At 40.6% G+C, this 22,523-nt stretch overlaps 1 protein-coding gene across 10 annotated transcripts in view; it reads right to left on the bottom strand.

Annotated features, from left to right (window-relative positions):
* Positions 1 to 1,063: 1,063 nt before the first annotated feature.
* Positions 1,064 to 22,523, bottom strand: part of DMD (dystrophin) — a 2,449,111-nt gene continuing 2,427,651 nt past the window's right edge. For 7 of the 10 annotated variants that reach the window (XM_060182732.1, XM_060182738.1, XM_060182734.1 and 4 more), the window contains 2 exons: positions 18,693 to 18,785; positions 1,064 to 3,560 (listed from right to left, as the gene is read on the bottom strand). In XM_060182732.1, coding sequence (XP_060038715.1) covers positions 3,463 to 3,560; positions 18,693 to 18,785 — 191 coding nt within the window. In that variant the 3' untranslated portion in view covers positions 1,064 to 3,462. Of the gene's footprint in view, positions 3,561 to 8,391; positions 8,424 to 18,692; positions 18,786 to 22,523 lie in introns of all 10 variants that reach the window. The other 3 variants (XM_060182733.1, XM_016186295.2, XM_060182735.1) reach the window with 2 other exon arrangements.

The following is a 22,523-nucleotide window of genomic DNA, read 5'->3' as shown; positions in this document are numbered from 1 at the left end:
ATTTGTGGGGGCACGTTTCATTTCTCCTTTCTCTTTCTTTGCTTTAAATTTATTAGTGAATTACAAATTCACTAATAGTGAGCCCACAAAACTCTGGGCTCCACCTCTATACCAATAAAAGCAGGACCTTTGGCCTAAGTATGCCCCTGCTCCCTTGTCCCTCTCTCTCTTTCTACGGCCCCAGCATACTGTGTAGTGTCCAGGACTTCTAAATCAGTTTTCAAAGTTTTCTCTTGATTATTGCTGAAGGGTATCATGTAGTCATGTAAGAACTACAAAGACCAGTCCAGCCGCAATATTGGTTATTGACAGGCTGAAGCTAAATTAAGCACCTTCCCCAAACCACTTCCAAGGCATCCTTTTAGGGGAGACTTTGCCAAGCACTCTGGTCATTAAAAATAATAGTAATATTCTATCTCTTTTGAGAAGCAAGGTGTAGACTTTCAAACTGGTTAACTCCCGTACTTGCTATTACTGAAAGAGAAAACCGAGCTGTGACTACTGCCACACACAAGTTCTCTTCTAAACCACAACTGCTTACTACTTTTGACCCAGAAATTTCACTTGTACAAATGTACCCCTCAAATAAATTTTTGCACAAGTGAAATGCTGAACTAAGAGATGTACAGCATTGTTTTTTCATAGTAAACGATCGAAAACTCACATAGCACATTGAAGGGGACAGCATTGATACACAAATCGACAGTGGGATAATATATGGCTATAAAAAGGAGAGGACATTTTATGTGTGGAAGTGGCAAGGCTGATTTAAATGGAAGGAAGAGTAGATCTCAACTTTGTAAGTTTAAAAAAGGTGTATATCTGGGTTCCAAAATGCTATCTGTCCTGGGTAATAAGAAAAGAGCTAGGGATGTCGTGTTTATAATTGTGTGGGGGGGTTTTTGGAAGGATACTCATGGCAGGGAGGATGATCAAGGAACAGGGTGGGTGACCAAGATCATTTCAGTGTTTGCCTTCCTAGAGTTTTCAAGCACACGAGCATACTGCCTACTGAAAAGTTAAATAACTGAATTAAAATAGAAAGAAAAAAAGTACTGCAGACTCACATTTTTAACATAACTGCGTGCTTTATTGAGATACACAGTAAAGCAGTAATATAATACAATAGTAAGGCATATATTTGGTGAAGTCTGATATGTTGTGAAAATGAAGTAAAACTGGTTTAAAAAATAATTAGTAAATGTTACAGTGTTGGTGTTAAAACACAATATATTATGATACTCAAGTAAGAACCCAGTACCTGAAAACAGTGACATAACATGCCATGTGATGCTTATGTTTCAGTTACATTGACTATGATTTACAGTTTAATACTCGATGGTTATAAAGAACACGAAATAATGTCCAAATTATGCTTAAAGTGTAGCAATAAAGCTCTCAATTTTTATTCAGATAGTTTGACAGACTCCAGAACTAATGTCTAAAAGATAAAACAAAAAGATTAAAACAAAATTATGCACTCTATTTACCTCTGATTTTAGAATTAAACTTCTTAGTAGGAAGTAAAATAACCCCTTGTTTTAAATCATGGTTAAAAAATCCGTGGGGAAAAGTCCAGCATCACATAAAGAAAAGAAATGCAAGACTAGAAAGAAATCATATGTAATTTGTTACCTTAGAGCTTTGGGTTTTCTTTTGGAAATAACGAAGGGAAGAAGAAAATGGAGCAAAGTCTTCACACAGTGGACAAATGCTGAAGCTGTGAAATCCTGTGTGCACAATTATTAGCAACACCCCCAAACCAAAGTGAGGTAGAAAGAGCATGAGAAGCCATGTTTGATGTTAAGTATCGTTAATAAAATGGACAAAAATCACTCTCTTAAGCTAATAATGTAAGAGAGAACAGATCTGCAAAATAATAATCCACACAGTGATTTCTGCTGTATGAATGATTAAAAAAAAAAAAAAACCCAAAGACTATTAAGATGGAGTAAAGCTTTTTTCCTAGCAGTCCTTAGCTTTTCCTTTTGAGTTTTTCTCCTCTTTTTGAACAATCATTATTTGTAAGTATATTTAACCTGCTAAATCCACCTAAAAGTATTGGGAGTACCTTTTGGAACATTTAAATCAATTTGTTTTCCCACCTGCAAACCTGTTTGGGGTCATTTATAGAGAAATGCAAAGGAGGAAAACGGTTCATGAACTACTAGGTTGCTGTTTTAACAATGTCACAATCTGATGGGGCTACACTCTTATACATTGTCCCGAGGGTTATTTTAAATTGAGTCTTGCAGCACTTCAAACCTCATTGCAATGGGAAAAAAAAGGAAAAAGAAAAACCAAAAGCACTCACTACTGTTTGATTATGAGAAAAAGGAAAATAACTACGAAACTTATATCTATGTATACTTATGAATATTCACTCAATCCTTCAGCTCCGGAGTGGCCTGTTCCCTCACAGCAACTGGCTGAAGATCACAGCCCTCCAGCCCTGTCATCCTTCTCCTATCGGGAGTTAAAGATACCTTCTGATGATGCTGTGACTTCCACTGAAGTCATGAAATCAAAATCGTGGCATTGCCAGTAGCAATGAACATATCAACCAAGGGATTACTCTGGCATAATAAGTCTTAATGTATTCATATGTTCCTTTTTAAGAAAAATTAATACTCTTGTTGTCAGTGGAAAGTTTAAAATGAGAAACATCTGGAGCCCTAGACAGGTTTTAAGTATATTTCCTTCTGGCTTCAGGCTCCAGGGAAAATTCATTCTAGACCAAGCAGGTTGGCCAGAAGCTTGGGTGGCCAGAAGCAATTTCTAGCCATTAGAAAGTGGCAGACATCTGAACATGAGACCTAAAAGGTCTCCAGAAATTTATCTATATACCTATAGCATTTGCATACTTATAGACATATAGATGTGTGAAACCAAAACCCACAGGCAGTCCCACTCAGTCAGCGGTTTCAAACAGAGCAACATGAAGTAGTCACTTGATGGTGTTACAAGTCCTAACTTTTAATATGCAAGAAAGAAAAAAGTCATGAAATTCACATGGATGCCACGCTAAAAAGGATGCAAAACAATGTGCTGCCTCAGTTTGTGTGTGTGTGTCTCACTCTGTGTGTGTATGTGTGTGTGCATGTTTGTTTTTAGAAACAACTTTTTTATAAAGCACACTTTAGTTTACAATCTTTCTTTATAACTGTTATAAATTTTTAAACAACCCAAAATGCGTTCCATATAAAGAAATGGCAAGTTATTTAGCTATCAAGATTTTACATGTAGTTTTCTTATAACTTTTTTGTACAATTGCATAGACGTGTAAAACCTGCCATTGTTAACAAAACAATAACAGACTTAGAAACTACTGAAATCTACAGTATAGTACCACTACCCTTCACAAAAATATAGATTTTTTTTTCTTGTAAACTCTTACTGTCTAATCCTCTTTGCTGTATGAATATTATAAAAACCATGCGGGAATCAGGAGTTGTAAAACACTTATTCAGCCCCTTCTTCATCTGTCATGACTGAAACTAAGGACTCCATCGCTCTGCCCAAATCATCTGCCATGTGGAAAAGGCTTCCTACATTGTGTCCTGGAAAACAAAGAGAATGACATAGTTTACACAGATATCATCATCTTGACTCTATGTGGAAAGTCATCTCCCATTTCCAGTAGAAGACAACACACAAGCTGCACTGAGCATATATACAACAGAGTTTGATTTGTTTTTTCACCAGTTCCCAGGAAGAAGCAAAGCCTTGTTAATGAAGTTACTTCACACTGTTAGTTATCAGCTTACTATTGGATAAGGCTACTAGCATTTAAGTGGGGAAAAATGTTGAAGACTGCACTTATCTTCCCAATGTAAAGAAAATATCAAAAGGATTCCATGGATCTACTCGAGACTCCTGTCCTAATGAGCACGTTTCGTGATGGGAAGCCACTTGTCCACCTGGCTGTGGGAGATTGACTGTGTACTTGCACTAAATATTTTTTACTATCCAACCATCACCAAAATCACTGCCAAGCTACTGCCATCCCATTATCATCACTACAGTATGAAATCGACATTTCAAGGCTGTTTCAAGCTATGGGCTTGCTTCCAAGGCTAAGGTGGTCTTGACTATTTTCTCTCTGTTTTTACTGGGGTTGAAGAATATGCTTGGACTGACCTTTCTGCATGCCATTAACATTTGAATTAGGAAACTTCAGAACACAAATCACTTTTCATTCTAAATTACTCTAGAGCTTAATTATAATACGACCCACACACATGGCATGGATATGGGTGTCTTGTGAATTCATGTTTTGAGTTCCTCCTGAATGAGGGTTAACTATCAGAACTGCCTTTTAATAATAATGTGATGTTTGGTGTATTGCACTGAAGTAAAAGACTCTGGGGTGGGGTGGGAGGGCTCAGGTCCTGGAATATGCTAGCAGAGGAGGACCTAGTGGGGGTTGAACTGTTAAGTGGAAAACTGAGAAATGTTACACATGTACAAACTATTGTATTTTACTGTGAACTGTAAACCACTAATCACCCAATAAATCATCATCATCATCATCATCATCATCATCATCATCATCATCATGTGATATGACCTAGCATTAATCCCCCAGCATGGAGCAGAAAAATTGTCTCTGGGTACTTGGTTGCCAATTCAGATCTAGAGTAAGATAATCTAGGGGAAACCTTATGGTTTGATTTTTTTTCCCATGCATGTCCCATATTTTATGTGGCTAACTTTAATACTTAAGACATCAATAAATCAGCCACTAAAGGGAGTTCAAGTACTGCCTGTGAAACTGAAAATGCTTTACTACTATCACTCTCTTGCCACGTATCAATTTAGCAGATTCCCATAGCAATGCTTAGAATTTTGATAAAAAATAAAAGATATACTACGGGAGGTATTCTGTTTGAATATTTACTTCAAGGGACACCTTTTTTTTTTTTTAAATAGGAGTGCCTCAAAGAGGACTCACAGGCAGGTACTTTATGATCAAGGTAGGATTAATTAAGTTTAATGCCACTCAGCCAGACTTCTAAGTCTGTAAGTCTCTTGAAGCTTTATCAGTTTAGTTTCAATGTGAACTCTGGTTTAAAAAAAATCACCTTGGATTCAATTATTGAGAGTGCAAATATATAAACTTTGAGCAAAGTGTATGTATTACTCATAGAGTGGGCAAGTAGTTTGGCAGCTCTCAGTGAAAGCTTCTGGCTTTCCTGAACCATAAAAGCACAGGAAGACATGTCAGGCCCCAAGCTGTACCTAAGACACTGACCTACAACTCATGCTACCAGGCTAGAGAGCTTCCCTTGTATTTATTTTTACTGCCCAGCAACCCTGGGGAGTTTATATAATTATTCATGCATATTAAAAAATGGGTGAACTTACTACAAAATTTCAGTTGCTTGTAACCTTAACAGCTATTGAATGAGGTCAGTACAATGAGAGCCCAAGACTCTGAAACCTAATACCTGGATAGAATTCCAATGATCCCTTCTTACCCACATCTAGCTGTAGTATAGTCTACCTGGTAACTAGAAAATGTATTACACAGACAAAAGGGGGAAGGACTCATTTGTTCTCACTGAGTTGTTGGTAACAATCCAAAGTGCTTGTTTTTTTAGATGGTGTGCAAGGGAATAGGGACTGCAGTTCTGGTAGTAAAGACAAGTAAATGCATCTATAGGTCATATAGCCAGGTGGTACTTCTGCTCCTTGAAATAGTACTTAGTATGCTTAGAAGGAGAATTCTTGAGTCTCTCTAGAGGCAGACATCCTAGGGATATTTGCTATGTAAAATACTACCAGGTAAAACAGAGGTTTGTTATTCTAACCTCCCACAACTACTCTCAGAAACAAACTTCTCTAAGCTGTAGTTAAATGTTTACAAATGACCACATGGCAGTCCCTAACAAATACTGCTGAGCGCTCCCTCCTGCTGTGGTTGTCTGTATTACATTTTCAGCTGCTTCATTTATAAAATACCTATTTCAGCTAAATAGTAATTCTAGTATTTTTTGCAGAGGTTTATATTACGGTGAAGGATATATATATATATATATATATATATATATATATATATATATATATATACACACACACACACACACACATATATTTTATAAAATGCTGCCACAAAGAATCAAATCTTAATCCATAAGCCTACACTGTGACACGGATACAGGAAAATAGACTCGAATCCTGTTTCTATTATCTGTGTGTGTAAGGCCAGAGCATTAGTGAAGCCATTCATTCTACCTGACGTTTTCCCAAAGTAAAATAAAATCTCCTACTTAGGAGTATGAGAGGGAATGAAGAAACAGGCAGGATTCAGGCAATTGCAATCAGCTTCAGGCAAAAGTTGACAGAAAAAAAATACATCTAGAGAAAGTATTAATTTAATCTATTCTTAAGGATTGTTGAACATAAAGGCACTGTGCGTTGAACATTACTGCACTTGTAATGCTTTTCCAAGTTGGCGCTAACTGCAACACATTTAGTCTCACGCCACCACTGCCCGAGGGAGTTGTTTTCCACAGTGATTGGAACTGAGACTTTCTGGCAGTGATCCAAGACCTCAATAGCAATCTGGCACTCTATTTTTTTCAAAAATAACAATTCCCAAATAAATGGTTCGCATTCAATTGGCCAAAAGCAAAGCCAGAATACTGCAGTGAGACTTACTGCCCTTTTATCGCTATAATCCAATCTGTAAAAAAGATCTAGTCTACTGCACATTTGAGGGCATTTTCATGGCATTAGACTCATAATTGTTGTCATTCCTTGGTTTTCTAGAAATTATCTGATTGTAATGCACCCCCGGTAGCAAACTTTGCAAATGTCTACATGGCTTCAGTTATATGTGTTGGCCTTTCTGAAATGTGTTCAGGAGTAAAGCGTGTTCAAGATGGTCAAAATTACGGTAGCCTTTTACAAGTGAGAATAAATTTTAAGGGGCACTTACCATAAGACTGTACCCAGGAAGTCCCACATAAGAAGTATATGAGCCAGGTAAACCATCAGGAGCATTCAATGCTTCACCGTTCAGGTTTCCTCAGTTTCTCCTCCCAGCCATACCACTCCCTCCCTGGGACCCCTGTGCTCCAAGTCTTGTAATGGAACTTGATGTAAACACATTGGCGGATCACTGCATTTGCCAAACTTGCATGATATGCTGCTATGATATTTACAGTATGACTCTCACTGCTTAAGTGAATTCAGTGGCTACTCCTGTCTATCCGGCCACAGAGGATCCAGAACTTTCTCCTACAATTACTCTCTGTGCCTGCAACCTATCTCCTAGAATAGTGTGTGCCACTGCTATCCGCAGAAGAGCTCTCCTTTTCCTGTCCTTCACACTCAAACAATCTGATTTCATTGGGTGATTATGTAACATGCTGTTGTCTAATAATCCCTTGAAAAAGTAATCCAAGTGTAAGATAACTTTTCTGGTGGAACAGGATTATGAAGTGGTTTTCACTGTAAAACCCTAAACCACATTCAGTGACAATGCTGGGCCCTAGCATCTACCTCCACTTTTATTTTTTAACTTACAAAAAGGCATTAAAAAAAAAACTCAAAGCACACCAACATTCATTTTTTAATCCCTAATTGGTGCTGGTTCTATCTGGCTGCAAATGGCAAATAAACAAACTCAACACCCTTTGAAGGGAGCAAGGTGAGATGACATTTTACAAAGTGGCAGTGAAACATAAGGATTACGAGCGTGGGAGCGTGGCTTTGGACCTAGAGTACCCGGTTCTGTCACCTTGGATGCACTGCTTACCTGCTCATTGATTCAGGTTTCTTATCTGTAAAATGAGGTTAGTAAGAGAACACACCTTAGCACTTTGTCAGGAGGATTAAATGAAAAGCATGGCAAGTGCTTAGATCAGTGTGGCACACAATTAAGTGCTCAAAAAAAAAAAAGATTAGCTGAAGGGGGAAGAGTGTAGGAATTAAGAAAAAAAAATAAAACCAAACCAAAATTGTTACCCCGGGGGGGGGGGAACCAAGGGCACTGAAAAAGCTAGAGTCCTGGAAGTATAGGGAAACTTCATGACTCATCAGTTATGCTCAGGGCTAGATTTATTTTGGAGATTTTGTTTGTATTGCAAGTGGCAACCAGTGATACACTACAGTACTCCAAACTAGGGAAAACTAAGGGTTGCCATCTTAAAGAAAATCCTGCTTCCCCAACCCCTGGTCCTGTCTTCATGGTGTTGACAATGAGAATGAACATGTGAAGAATATTCCTCATGAGCTACATGTGGAGAGGTGACTACTGTCCTTATGTGATGACGTGTAGTACATACATGTGCGTGCACACATATTGCTCTTACACAAACACCAAACATAGAAAGCAGGATGAGACAGACAGAAGCCATGGCTGTGAGCCTGAGTCTCACTAACCTCTCTCATTGGCTTTCCAGGGGGATTTCTTCCTTTAATAATAGAGAGGGGAAGAGGTAGAGATAATCAGAAAGGCAACAAATACCATGCATAAATATACAGTTTCATACCAATTTGCTTCTTTTACCAAATAAATGTTGAGATGACAATTCATTTATTCCCTTCTGGAAAAAAAAACAAACAAAAAAAAACCCCAAAAGACACATCCAGTCAAATAACCTTTACATACATTTAAAATCAAGGTAAACAGATAACATGATCCCAGAGACATCACTTACAGAATCCATAGAGTTCACATGTTCAAACTGGATGAAAGCTGGTACAGCATAGACATCTGCCAGATTGAGCATTTACTTCCAGCATGACAGAACCTCAAGTTGAATGCCCCCAGATTTCAGAATCTTCTCTCTCTTGTCAACACACTGAAAAATCCACAGTAGCTGACTTTGTCTGCTTAAAGTCTGCACCCCCAAGTACAAGGCAGAGTGCTGCACAGAGGCTAGAACCCATTCTCTGAGGCAGGGTTTGTTCTCTGGCTGATGTTGGGCATGATGGGATCAGGAGGTTATTTCAAGAGATGGAAAAGGGATGGGAGGGAGAGGAGATAGTCTCAGTAATGGGCAAGACATAGAGTCAATCCCAGGATGCACCTTCCACTTGTCATAATTCACCAAGGTAGCAGGAGTCTTGACAGTCAGTAGCTAACAACCAGCTGGCCTTGTCTGGCTATAGAATTTTTTTTACCTGTATGTATGTATTCATTTTTGTAAAGCAGGTTCTGATGAGAAAGTTCCCTATAATATTTATAATTGGACAGAAAATAGGGACCACTGACTATACCTTGGCATCCAACTCCCTTTTACCACCAGGGTTTCCAAACTCTTAGCTTAAGCAATGGAATTCTCCTTCAGTTTTTTTCCTTTCTGCCAGGACTTTGATGAGAAATCCACCCCCTCACCAGATAGAAGGTGAGAGAGAGAGAGAGAGAGAGAGAGAGAGAGAGAGAGAGAGAGAGAGGGGAGAGATATCACAGTACTATTCCACTTTTTGTGAAACTTTTCCTCTATGGTGCTGTCATGTGGTGGCCAGGGGCTCAAACCTGGGTTGTTGTGCGTGGCAAAATGTACACTCTTATCAGATGAACTCTTCCTTCCATATAAAACAATTTGATATGAAATCTTGGCATTGAGTACAGGTAAAAGCAGATCTGTGAAAGATTCTCCTTAGTATCTCTCGCTCTTCCCTGACCCACCAAGCCCCAAGAAGACTGGAGCTCCCCAAAACAGTTAAGAACTACTCATCTGGAATGAACAAGAGTGGAATCCAGAATAAATCTCTTAAGACTCAAGTTCAGGGCCCCAAACTTCCAGTACACATTTTGAGCTTTTCTAAGTATGATCCTTCCACTCCCTCCTTCCTTACTCCCTTTCTCATTCCCCCTTTCTAAATTTCCTTCAGTCAAAGACAAGACACAAGTGTTCATGTGGAATCCCTATTTGTGGGTGTTAATAGTGACTAAGTCCCACACACACAACTGGAGTAAGGGAAGGGGATGGGGGTAATCAGATCCTTAATGTCTTCAGTTGAGTTCAGTGTGAGTTCCTCGTTCCTTCTGACTCTTTTAGCAAGGTCGACTTTCTCAAAAATTATATATACAATAAGGTAGTAGAATTATTTCCTTTTCTGCTACAAGACTGAGCTCCTTGAAGTTAGTACGCCATACTGCTTGCCCACTTCTCTCTGTTACTTTGTTAAGTCCCTTGATACTAAGGGTGTTTGCCAAGTGCTGACTGAACTGAATTAGTAATGTAGCCACTAGGTCATGGCCAAATTTTAGATGACTTGACCTTGCCTGCTACTCTTCAGCTTGGCTGGTAACCTGTTCTAGCTAGTATCTTGAATATATTTAAACATCTTATGGGGCCAGGCAGGGGTGCACCTGGTTAAGCGCATGCATTACAGTTTGCAAGGACCCAGGTTCAAGCCTCTGATCCCCACCTGCAGGGGGAAAGCTTCACAAATGGTGAAGCAGGGCTGCAGGTGTCTGTCTGTCTCCCTAGCTCCTCCTCCTCCCCCCTCTATTTCTGTATCCAATAAAAGTTTAAAAAAACATCTTGAGAACTTTGGTAGAAGGGGCCTTGGGGTATGATGGTGGAAAAGGACCCAGATTGGGGGCTGGAGGTGGCAGTGTTCTGAAGATACCTACCTTGGGGAGATGAGAAATTGTACTCGTGTGTCAGCAACTCTACTGCAAACCATTCACTCCCTAATACAGTGATTTGGGGGGAAAGTGTAATGATTCTGTTGGGATGTAATGAGTCCTATGATGAGGGTTGCATATCTTTATATAAACTATGCCAAGTTAAACGGCTCAGTATCAACGGGTCATTTAAAAATTGTATTTTGTGGGGGTTGGGCTGTAGCACCGGTTTAAGTGCACACGGCACAAAGCACAAGGACTGGCGTAAGGATCCCGGTTCGAGGCCTGGTTCCCCATGTGCGGGGAGGGGGGCGGTTTGCATCACAAGCGGTGAAGCAGGTCTGCAGGTCTCTCTCTCTCTCTCCCTCTCTCCCTCTCTCCCTCTCTCTCTCTTCCTCTCCCTCTCCCTCTTCGTGTTTCCCTCCTCTCTCCATTTCTCTGTCCTATCCAACAGCGACATCAATAACAATAATAATGATAGCCACAATAATGATAAAACAACAAAGGCAAAAAAAGGGGAAAAATAGCCTCCAGGAGCAGTGGATTCATGTTAAAGGTACCAAGCCCCAGCAATAACCCCGGAGGCAAAAAAAAAAAAATTCTTCTTCTGTGTACGGTAGCTTTCCCAAGGCCATTATTAATCCAGTCTCTTTCAGAATCATCCCTTGGGTGCCAATGTTATTATTAGTGCAGTGCAAAAGGAAAATTTTATTTCTGTTTAAGAAAAATTCAGCAATGTGTTGTTCTACAGTGCTAGGAACCCTTGCACACTATACAAAATAGAGGCTAATGAGCTGTGACTTAACAAATCAGTACAAACACTAGACAAGAGTTGTATTTTCTAAATCCACTCTTTGGAAATGAGCTCCCTGAGCCCTTCCTTCACTTAGGGTTCCATCTGGCAATGTGTGGTATGTTTTCAGGAAGTGACTCAAGAGAAAAGAAATGTGCCGGGGTAGCCTGGAGTCTAAAAGGAGAGCTTGGCCTGGTCTAGGGAAGTCAAGTTGCATCAGACTGCAGAAGCAGGAGACCACTGCTTGTGATACATTATTTCAGAGTCAGAACAGCAAGACAATCACTTTTTCTGCGGACCTTTAAATGCTGCTGTTTTTTAAAATTTATTTTAATGAGACACACACACACAGAGATACCAGAACATTGCTCAGCTCTGACTTATGGTGATGCTGGGGATTGAACCTCTGGGCTTGGAGGCTCAGACATAAAAGTCTGTTGCAGAACCATTCTGCTGTCTTCCTAGCCCGACCTTTAGCTTCTTATCTCAGTTCACTATTTTTAAATTCAGGAAGACTTCATTTTTAAAAAAAAATTCTATTTCATTACAAGGAATAGAAGAAGATTGAAATGACTGTCTGTATTGAAACATGCAGGATTTTTGGCAAACAAGGACCTAAATGTACAAATTAATTCAAAAGCAGTTTTGTTGGGTTGAAAGTTAATCAGCAATGAAGGTGTTTGGCTGTGTATATGTAATGAATGAACCCAAAAAAGGATACCAAAGTAATAAAAGGGCAATTTTTTTTTCTAAGGGGCCACGTAGTAAAGCTTTTGGGTTTTGCAGGTCATACAGACCCTGTGACTTCTCAGTCTATGCTTACAGCGAGACAGCAATTATAGAGAATATGTTAATGCATGGGCATGGCTGTTGCAATAAAACTTTATAAAAACAGGTAGTGGGCTAGATTTGGCTGGTGAACTGTAGTTTGCTGGTCACAGGTATAAAGGAATAACTGCTCAAATTTTTAACAGAAGTAGAGGAGAAATATAATATAATGTATCTGAAAGATGGGGAGGGGCGAATGATCTTTGTTTGACCTTGCTCTTTCTGTTGCTTTTACATTAAAAAAAAAAGGCAAGTATTCTCTTCTAAAAAATGGCATACTTTATAAAATTGTGGGATTGGTCATTTAAGTATCATTAATGTTTTCTAGGGAAGCCCTCGGGGCTTGTGCATGCACCTGAGCCAACGTTTTCATCTTATTTAAGAGAGCCCACTGGCACTCCTCCAGTGCTGTCCATGGTGTTCCCTTGCAGTGTCAAGGCTGGAACCAACCACAGGCATCACAGCTGTCAAAGTGCATACTCCACTGGGTGAGCCTTCTCTTGGCCCCAAGAGTGGCCTTATTTGTGAGGGAAGGTAGTAGAAAAGGGAAAAGATGGTGTGGGCTGTTGGGAACAAAAAAAGCAAACAAACTGGCATAGGTCAACAGGTAAGAGCTCTTACAGGCCAAAGAAATAACTGGTGTAGTACTGATAACTGCTTCCTGAATTGTCTTTCTGCATAAGAGCTTATTTTAGATCCTACTATTCATGAATCTACATACGCAGTGGCAGCTCACTGCTAGAGAGCCCACTGCCAGATCACTCACTAGGGAAGCATTTCTTTCTGTAATGCACAGGCATGCAAAAGTACCTTTGCTAGGCTGCTAAATGGTCAGGGCTGTCTGGACAAATCTCTCAGAGAGCTTATTTTTAAGTTGTGTAGTGTGTGTTCTACCTACTTAGTGTTCCTAAGGAATAGTGGAGATTTAGAAAGTGTCAAAATGATGGTTTTTATTACAGTGGAGTGTAATTTCTGGCTATATTAAAGATAGGGATAAATTATAGGTCAATAAGTCTGATAAAAAACTGGCAAACTTTGGTGTCTAATAAACGCTGAGGCACTCAAAAGCTCTCATGTGCTTGTGAGCAACTAACTATACTTTGAGATTAGTCCGGAAAGATACCATCACAAAGAGTAATGTGCACATGCTCACACCCGCCATTTTATATCGCCTATTATGCAGGAGAGTATTGGCCACTGCTTTACCAAGAATTGGAGAAGCATGAAAGACTTTTATTAACTTGAATTTGAAAGAAGATAGAGATAAGATCAGAAGCCTAATTTAACTTCCTGAATGGCCATAAACAAGGTGCACAACTTCTTAAAGCTTCCAGGTACTTTTAATGAAAATGAAATGTCAAGATTAGTTCATCCCCCAAGACTTGAGGTCTAAGTCAAAACGGTGACAAAGGCACCCCCAAAGTTGGATATTTTAAAGTACACAAAATAACTCCCCCATTTATATATTTACAAAATGTATTTTTAAATATTTATTCTAGATAAATACAGAGAGAAATTGAGAGAGAAACAGAGACCCATAGCACTGCCTCATTGCCTGTGACACTTCCCTCCCTGCTGTAGGTGGGAACTGGGGGCTTGAACTTGGGTCCTTATACATTGTACCACTAGATATGCCACTGCCCAGCCCCCCAAAAGCGTATTTTTTTCCTCTGTGGGCAATTATCTAGCTAGGGTTAAGTAAACCAGGAGGTGGCATTTAATAGCACATTTCCTCTAAATGTCAGACCTCTGGCTCTGACATGTTTGGAGTTACTCAAACAGCTGTCCCAAACAGTTGTAGCAATTGTGAACTTCATTTTTCGTACATAACAATGGGGACAAGGATGGTAGACTAGCTTATAAGTGCAATGTCCTCTAAACATTGTTGAGGTCTTGGCAGAAATTTCCACGGTGAGAGCTGGTGCAATTGTTCACTTGGGTGTTCACTCTGCCTTATCATGTGCATTACCCTGGGTCAAACCCAACCCCCACCATGTTGAAGGAAGCTTCAGTGCTGTGGGTTCTCTCTCTCTCCACTGAAAATGAAGCTTTCATGGTGAAACCTAATTTTTTAAAACTATTAAATATTCACTTGGGCAAGAAAAACAGATGGACTACATTGGCCTTTCTGAAATCAGCTAATCAGTAAGCCAATTTTGTGGGTCACAACCAATAGCTTATTTGTAGACAAATGAAACTAAATTTGTGTGAATTACATATAGCACAGGAAATAACTGCTCCATATATCTGTATGTTCATATGATTACATACCTATATGTGTGGTTTATCTTTACGGTGTGTCTAAACCTGGGTATGTGTGTAAACAAATGATTTATTTTCTAGCTTCAATTTGACATGTAATTTTTTTTATTGAGATAGTTGGCCAAAGGGTCAAAAGCCACTGTCAAAGATGCAAAAAATGATCTTTTTTTGTTTTTATTATTTTTCTTATATTTGATGGGACAGAGAGAAATTAACAGTGGAAGGGGAGAACAGAGAGAGTATGAGAGACACCTACAGCACTGCTTCATCACTCCTGAAAATTCCCCCTGAAGATGGGGATTGGGGGCTTGAACCTGGATCCTTGCACATGGTAACATGTGGGCTCAACTAAGTGCACCAACCAGCACCTTCAAATGATCTTTCAAGGTCTTGGCTTTGGAAGAAATGTTAATTCTGAACCATTAAGACTTTCTGCTTAATGCCTGACTGATAAGGTCCTGTATAGAACTAAAATGTGAACTGTATGTATATGTCCTCCATTCTTTAAAAAGTGCTTTTAATTCCAAAGGAAAGCCCTGACAACTCATGCTTTAGAGTGCATTAACAGTTTTGTACTGATAAAACTTCTTACTCATTTGGATTTGAAGAGAAAAAGATGTGATGCTGTAGTTTATAATATGAAGCATACTTGGTTTCCATCCGCATTTCTGGCACAGATCTTCTAAAACCCCTGGGGTTTCCAGAGAGGCCCGCAAGGTGTCTTTTGTTAGGTTGATGAGGTAGTTTTGGGTGTTGATTGGCCAGGGAATTAACCTTGAGATTAGAATGGGTTCTCTGGGAGGGGAGAGAGACTGGACCTCAGTTTAATCACCAAGGGCCATATCTACCATGGGGAGTCTCCCTTGGGGTTCAGAGAGCTTCTAATAGGTTGGTGGACTTATTTGGGGAGAGGAAAATGACATTCCAGAAAAATTTTACCGTTTTTTCCTATTTCCTGCCAGGGATATCTCTTACATTTGGCTGTTCCTGAGTTACATCCTCTTGAGCTAGTCAGTAAAGTGTTCAAGAGGTGTAGGAGGTGCTCTAGAAAATTAATCCAGTCCAAGAAGGGGGTTGTGGGAACCTCTGGGCTCTAGCCAGTCAGTCAGAAGAAAAAGCAACAACCCCAACTTAGGACTGGGGGTCTGCAGGGGTGGTGTTGACGGGGGTCTAGGGATCTTGTGGGACAGAGCCCTTCGCCTGCACCATCCCTGGAGCAGGTAGTGACAGCTGAGTTGAATGTGCGGGATTCCCAGCTGGTCTCTGGCAATTGCTTAGTGGTGTGAGAAAAATCCCACACATACTGGAATTCGATGCAGATATAAAAAAAAAGCTATAATAAGACCATAATTTGCCAGGAAGTAGCACAGAAAAAAAAGGAACAGAAAAAGATCAAGAAATACACCAAGGTTATAACATTAGAAGAAGAGGAAAAATCTTCTAACATCTTATCTGTTCTCTTTTTGTATATTCTTTAGTTGTTTATTTGATTATGTTTTCTTCAGGAAAATGAATGAATTCTCTCAGGCCACTAGGGTGCTGTAAAGTAGGAACTTAGTTAATGGAATAGGTATCAGACAAAGCTTCTTCGAATTTGAGAACTCAAATTAGCACTTAGGGGACGATATGCTTCCATAAGCACTAATTTAGTAAACACGATCCAGGCCTCCCGAGTAGAATGTCACAAGTTTCCATCTGAGCAAATAGTCTGCAAGTAACTAGAACATCAGAAATGCTAGCTGCCACAGACCCTTATCAGAGACAGCGGTAGATTTCTAGTCTTGCAGGCAGCTTCTTCCATACTTGTGTGGTTTCTCATTTCAAGGACACTAAAAGGGGGGATGCAGGGAGCATGTGCAGAAGAGTCCACCTTAAAGATCATCAAGGGAACCTAGAGACCCAGCACAAAAGTGAAGTGTAGGGAGGCAAGGCCCTTAGCGTGGCAGTAGAGTCAAGAGCCCTGCTGTAGCCTTTTCTCTGCTCCACCCTAGTTGTTCAGATGTGCATGACCTGCCCAGGGCACCACTAGCAACCACAGGGCAAGTAAACAAGCTTTCAGTTCAGTGGGCTGGGACAAGACTTGGTTGGGTTCTATGACCTTCCAGGGAATGCCTGTGCCCCCCGCTAGGGGCTGTGTGATTGTGAACAAGACACTTGCTGTGCTTGATAATTACCCATACTCCCACTTCCCATTTGTTTAAAAGGGGGGTTCTGGGATTTCTTCATGCTGTAGACGTCTCCATTAGAGTAATAATGATACCATGATCTGCTCCTCTTTTTTCTTTTTCTTGCCACCAGGGTTATTACTGGGGTTAGGTGTTGGCACTTTGAATTCACCACTCCTAGAGGCCATATTTGCCTTTATTTTACTTGATAGGTCAGAGAGATATGTAGACACCTGCAGATCTACTTCACTGTTCATGAAGCATCCTCCCTACAGGTGGGGAGTGGGGGCTTGAACCCGAGTCCTTATGCATGGTAACATGTGAGCTTAACCAGCTGTGCCACTGGCCGGTCCCCTTGGACCTCTTCAGAAGGCTGCATCTCTGACCGCCCACAGGCACCCTGAAGGTTAGGAATGTGACAGTACTTTGCACCTCTGACACCTCCACTAGTACACAGTAGGTGCTTTAAATGCCAGTAAGATAAGGTGCAAGCACTGGATTTACCCTAAACCTGTGTGTGGTCTTCTCACTGTGAATTGTGGCATCTAGGGAGAGGAGACTGTATGTGGCTAGTGTAGTCAGGATGGGGATGGGGTGCCTGAGGGTGGGTGGACGGACAGAAAAGATTTTTATCTGTTAAAATCAACACATCCGAGGCCTTCAGCAGTGGCTAGATGGCTGGTGCAGACATTTAAAATTGGCTTCCCCTGACAGTTCCTTAGCAACGCTCTATCAGAACATTACTGCTTTTAATGCACAACATTCACTTGTATATCAAATAGCTAGGAAATGGCCATTGTTAACTGACACTGAACAAAAAGATAGGAAAAACACACGATTCAAACACCCTCCTCATTGCCCTTATGGAGAGGAACAAATAGTCCAGATTTTTTGCTGCCCTTCCCTCGTGGGCTGCCTATTAGCTGCGCCAATCACTGGCCACACAGCCTTGTGCTTTCCCTCTATTTGACCACAGGTGACTGCTGCATTGTTTTATCACTAAAGGGGAGGGAGGTCAGTGACTGTTTTATGTCAGGGCAATAAAACCAAAATAAATACTCCAAGAAACCAACAGCAACAGCAAAATACCTCCTGGCCTAAAGCAAGGGAGTTCATATTGGCTGGCGGGGGGGGGGGGGGCTTAGTAGGGGTACAGTACTGCTTTTGAACCTGATCATGGCAGCTCCCTGCCAGTTAAGTATTACAATAATGTTTTTGTATGAGGGCAAAATACGTAAGGTCAGAGAGACCGGGACAAAGGAATTAAAGGCATTATGCCTTTCTTTGCCAAGGTGGTATTCCATCTATGGAAGTGAAAAAACACAAAAACCAAAAAACAACCAAGCTAGCACATAAAGATTTAATTATGCCTGTATTTATATGATAGGCCTGTTCCCCTCGTCACTAGCCCTGCTCTGCATCTCCTCTCTATCCCTAGCAAAGGCTCATAAGGACATAACTTTCTTGTCTGAAAAATCATCATAGTTTCCCTTATTTAAAAAAAAAAACTCACACTAATGTGTCAAGCAGTAAAATCGTTTATAAATATATTTATTCCTTTTATTGCCCTTGTTGTTTTTTTTTATTGTTGTAGTTATTATTGATGTCATTGTTGTTGGGTAGGACAGAGAGAAATGGAGAGGGGAGGGGAAGACAGAGAGGGGGAGAGAAAGATAGACACCTGCAGACCTGCTTCACCGCCTGTGAAGCGACTCCTCTGCAGGTGGGGAGCCGGGGGCTCGAACCGGGATCCTTTCGCTGGTCCTTGTGCTTAGCGCCACCTGCGCTTAACCCGCTGCGCTACCGCCCGACTCCCCAAAATCGTTTATAAATATAAATCAACACTTTTACTCCTAGAAACATCTCGCTCACACAGGTATTTCAATTGAGAATATTGCAGATGCCAGAAACTCATCATTAAAAATAAGAATCTCACAGTGGTCCCCAATCGACATGTCTCTCTACACATGAAACATCATCATACTTAATTGAGAGTGGACATGAGCGGCCTACTTCCAGGGAGGCCAAGTTACTTGTAGGTGGCAGGGCTCACCTCTGGAACTGGGGAAGGAGTTGTTGAGTTGCTCCATCACTTCCTCTAACCCTGTGCTTGTGTCCTGGGGAGGGCTGAGAAGGTCTTCCTCACCTTAAGGAAAATAAACATAAGGGCTATGAAAGGACACGTAAGGGAAAATGAGACCTACCTGAGAAACAGTGTAGGGTTGTATTGAAAATCCACCATGAACCTTTGTTTACTTGGTTATAAATATGCGCAACTCCTTAAGCTTAGGGGAAGTATCTAAAAGGGCAAACTCCATATAAGAATTAACATTATGGTAGCATCTGCAACCTGGTGGCTGAAAAAGAGTTGAGGTATAATGCAGAACAAATTGTTGTCTAATCATGAACCTAAAGGCTGGAATATTGCAGATGAAGATTTTGGGTCTCCATTTTGGAGATAGCTAGTAGGTCTATTTTAGGTATATTCCAGAGAGCCCATGACGTTACTAGTTTTTGCCTGAGCTTGACATCTGATATGCAGTGGACCCAGGTTATTGTCTGGGGAGATGATGTCATAGGGAAAAAGGACTAGAAAGTTGGATCAGGGAAGAGAGTAGCTCCCAAATATGGTGAAAGTCTATAAATATTAACTGTAAACCCCACCGGCTTGAGTACCCCTCTTATCCTATAGTCTTGTGAATAATTTCCATTGTATGGATTAAAAATAAGTTAAAAAAGAATTAACATTATTTTTATAGCAGGAAACTGTATATTTAAGGAAGTTAAGGAAACATCAATATGTTTCTTATGTCCCATCAAAATACAAGATGTGAAATGTTTTTGTTTCTGTGATTAGTTTGTTTTAGTTGATAGAAACTGAGAGGGGAAGGGGAGGGGAAGAGAAAGAGACACCTGCAGACTTGCTTCACCACTTGTGCACCAGAGGCTTGAACCTGGGTTTTTGTGCATGGTAACCCATGTGCTTAAATAGGTGTGCCATGGCCTGGGCCCTGAAATCCTTTTCTTTGTAATAAGTTATTTTTGCATGCTGATAGTATATGTCTTCAACACCATAAAAGAAAATGATACTTAGCATTCACATTCTGAAGGTAAGGAGTGGACACTGAGCTATTTTCCCCTGACATTTAACCAAAAAACGTGAAACTCAAGGACTGTTATATAGTTGATGACATATCAACATAAGGACTGTAGATAGGGGTATTCTGGAGAGTTCTGTTCTTTTTTTTTTTCTCTCTCTTTTAAACATGAATGTATTTTATCAAAATGTTTTGGGAGTCTAAAAGGGGGAAATGTTAAAAAAATGATTTCCTTTTTTTTTTTAACAGCTTCATTAAAAAAAAAGTTTTATGGGTGCAGGGCGGTAGCACAGTGGGTTAAGCGCACATGGCACAAAGTGCAAGGACCAGAGTAAGGATTCCAGTTCAAGCCCCCAGCTTTTCCACTTGTAAGGGGTCACTTCGCAATCGGTGAAGCAGATCTGCAGGTGTCTATCTTTTTCTCCTCCTCTCTCAATTTCTCTCTGTCCTATCCAACAACAGCTATGACAGCAATAACAATAACTACAGCAAGTACAACAACAAGGGCAACAAAATGAGAAAGATGGCCTCCAGGAGCAGTGGATTCATAGTGCAGGCACTGATCCCCAGCAATAACCCTGGAGGCAATAATAATAATAATATTTTATAAAATTTTTATTTATTTGAGACAGAGAAACTGAGATGGGAGAGGGAGATAGAGAGGGAGAGACAGAGACACACATGTAGTCCTGCTCTACCACTAGTGAGGTTTTCCTCCTGCAAATGCGGACAGGGGCTGGAACCCAGTTCCTTATGTACTATAATGTGTGCCCTTATCCAGGTGCACCATGGCTTGCCCCCCCCCCATTTTTTTTTTCAAACTTCAGTATCATGTTATTGAAGGAATGTTGATTTACAGGATGGCTGTTTTCATGAGAGTACATTTCCACCTTCCCCCTAGATAGGGGGTCAGCAGAGTTAACCTTTAAAAAACTCTGTGTGTGTGTGTGTGTGTGTGTGTGTGTGTGTGTGTGTGTGTGTGTGTGTGTGTGTGTGTATGATTTTTACTTACTGGCTAGAGACAGCCAGAAATCCAGAGGGTAGGGGGAGATAGGAAGGGAGAAAGTGAGACACCTGCACCACTGCTTCACCACTTGTAAAGCTTTCCCCCTGAAGATGGGGACCAGGGGTTCAAACTCAGGTCCTTGCACATGTATGATTATTATTTTCTTTTTTCTTAAGGAGAGAGAACATGCGAACACAAAGCACTGTTCTGTTCTATCATCCACAGACTTGTTTTGTCTTTGTTGCTTTCACATGATGCTAGGGATCGAACTCAGGGCATCACACATGCAAGGCAGGCACTCTGCCCACTGAGCCTCCTCCCTGGTGAGAATATATGTGTGTGTGTTTAAAGAAAAAAAATGAGAGGGAAGGGGGACGCCTGCAACACTGCTTTGCTGCGCATGAGGCTTCCCTGCCCCTGCAGTGGGGTCCAGGGGCTTGAACCGGGTTCTTGCTGCATGGTAACCCATGTACTTGACCAGGTTTCCCACTGCCTGTGAGGAAAAGAAGATTTTAAATGAAGAGTTTGTGGGTAGATGGGCTCACTGCAAGAATGGAAATACCTTTGCAGATTTTGTTGACCAGTGTCTGTAGTTTATTCACCTGTTAAAGATAGTACAATATTATTTGCGGTATGGGAGAAATTTTTTATGTGCAAATAAAATGTTTTGTGGGTTAAGCACACATGGCCAAGGACCGGTGTAAGGATTCTGATTCAAGCCTCCGGCTTCCCACCTGCGGAAGGGTTGCTTCACGAGCGGTGAGGAGGGTCTGCATGTGTCTATCTTTCTTTTTTCTTTTTTTTTTTAAGACAAAACTTTATTGCTGCATTTGTTTTATCTCCAGAAGTACTTATTTAGAAGTCATACTCCTCAGTGAAGATAACACTATATAAGAGAAGTTTCTGTCCTCATGAAAAGTAATTTTTTAATTTTTTATTTAACAAAGGATTAATTAACAAAACCATAGGGTAGGAGGGGTACAACTCCACACAATTCCCACCACCCAATCTCCATATCCCACCCCCTCCCCTGATAGCTTTCCCATTCTCCATCCCTCTGGAAGCATGGACCCAGGGTCGTTGTGGGTTGCAGAAGGTGGAAGGTCTGGCTTCTGTAATTGCTTCCCCGCTGAACATGGACGTTGACTGGTGTCTATCTTTCTCTCCCCCTCTGTCTTCCCCTCTTCTCTCCATTTCTCTCTGTCCTATCCAACAACAATGAGATCAACGGCAACAACAATAATAACCACAACAAGGATAAAACAACAAGGGAAAGAAAAGGGAAAAAAATAGCCTCCAGGAGCAGTGGATTCACGGTACAGGCACTGAGCCCCAGCAATAACCCTGGAGGCAAAATGGAAAGAATAAAATAAAAAATATATTATTTTTCTTTATTGGGGGGATTAGTGGTTTACAATCAACAGCAAAATACAGTAGTTTGTATATGTGTGACATTTTTTAGTTTTCCACATGTGCAAATGAAATAAATGTGAACTTTAAAGGACTTTTAAGACAGCATTTTCATAACATTGTCTCCAAGAATGAAAATAACTTCTTTCTAAGGTCTATTTGTTCAGCATGCTGTCACTTCCATCTCAAAGAAGACTTTCCTTCAAGCCAGCAGTTAATAAATACACATAAGGACAATCTTAGGTTCATTCCCAAGACTGGGGGAGGGGGCAGTGCTTTCAAGACTTAAGTATGACTGTCATTTCCTTTGGTCTACACTACTATGACTTTTATCTCATAATCCTGAACTTACTAAATTTTGATATTTTTT

This window comes from Erinaceus europaeus, chromosome X, assembly GCF_950295315.1.
Source record: "Erinaceus europaeus chromosome X, mEriEur2.1, whole genome shotgun sequence".
Taxonomy (NCBI): domain Eukaryota; kingdom Metazoa; phylum Chordata; class Mammalia; order Eulipotyphla; family Erinaceidae; genus Erinaceus; species Erinaceus europaeus.
This window is presented reverse-complemented; position numbering and strand designations above follow the sequence as displayed.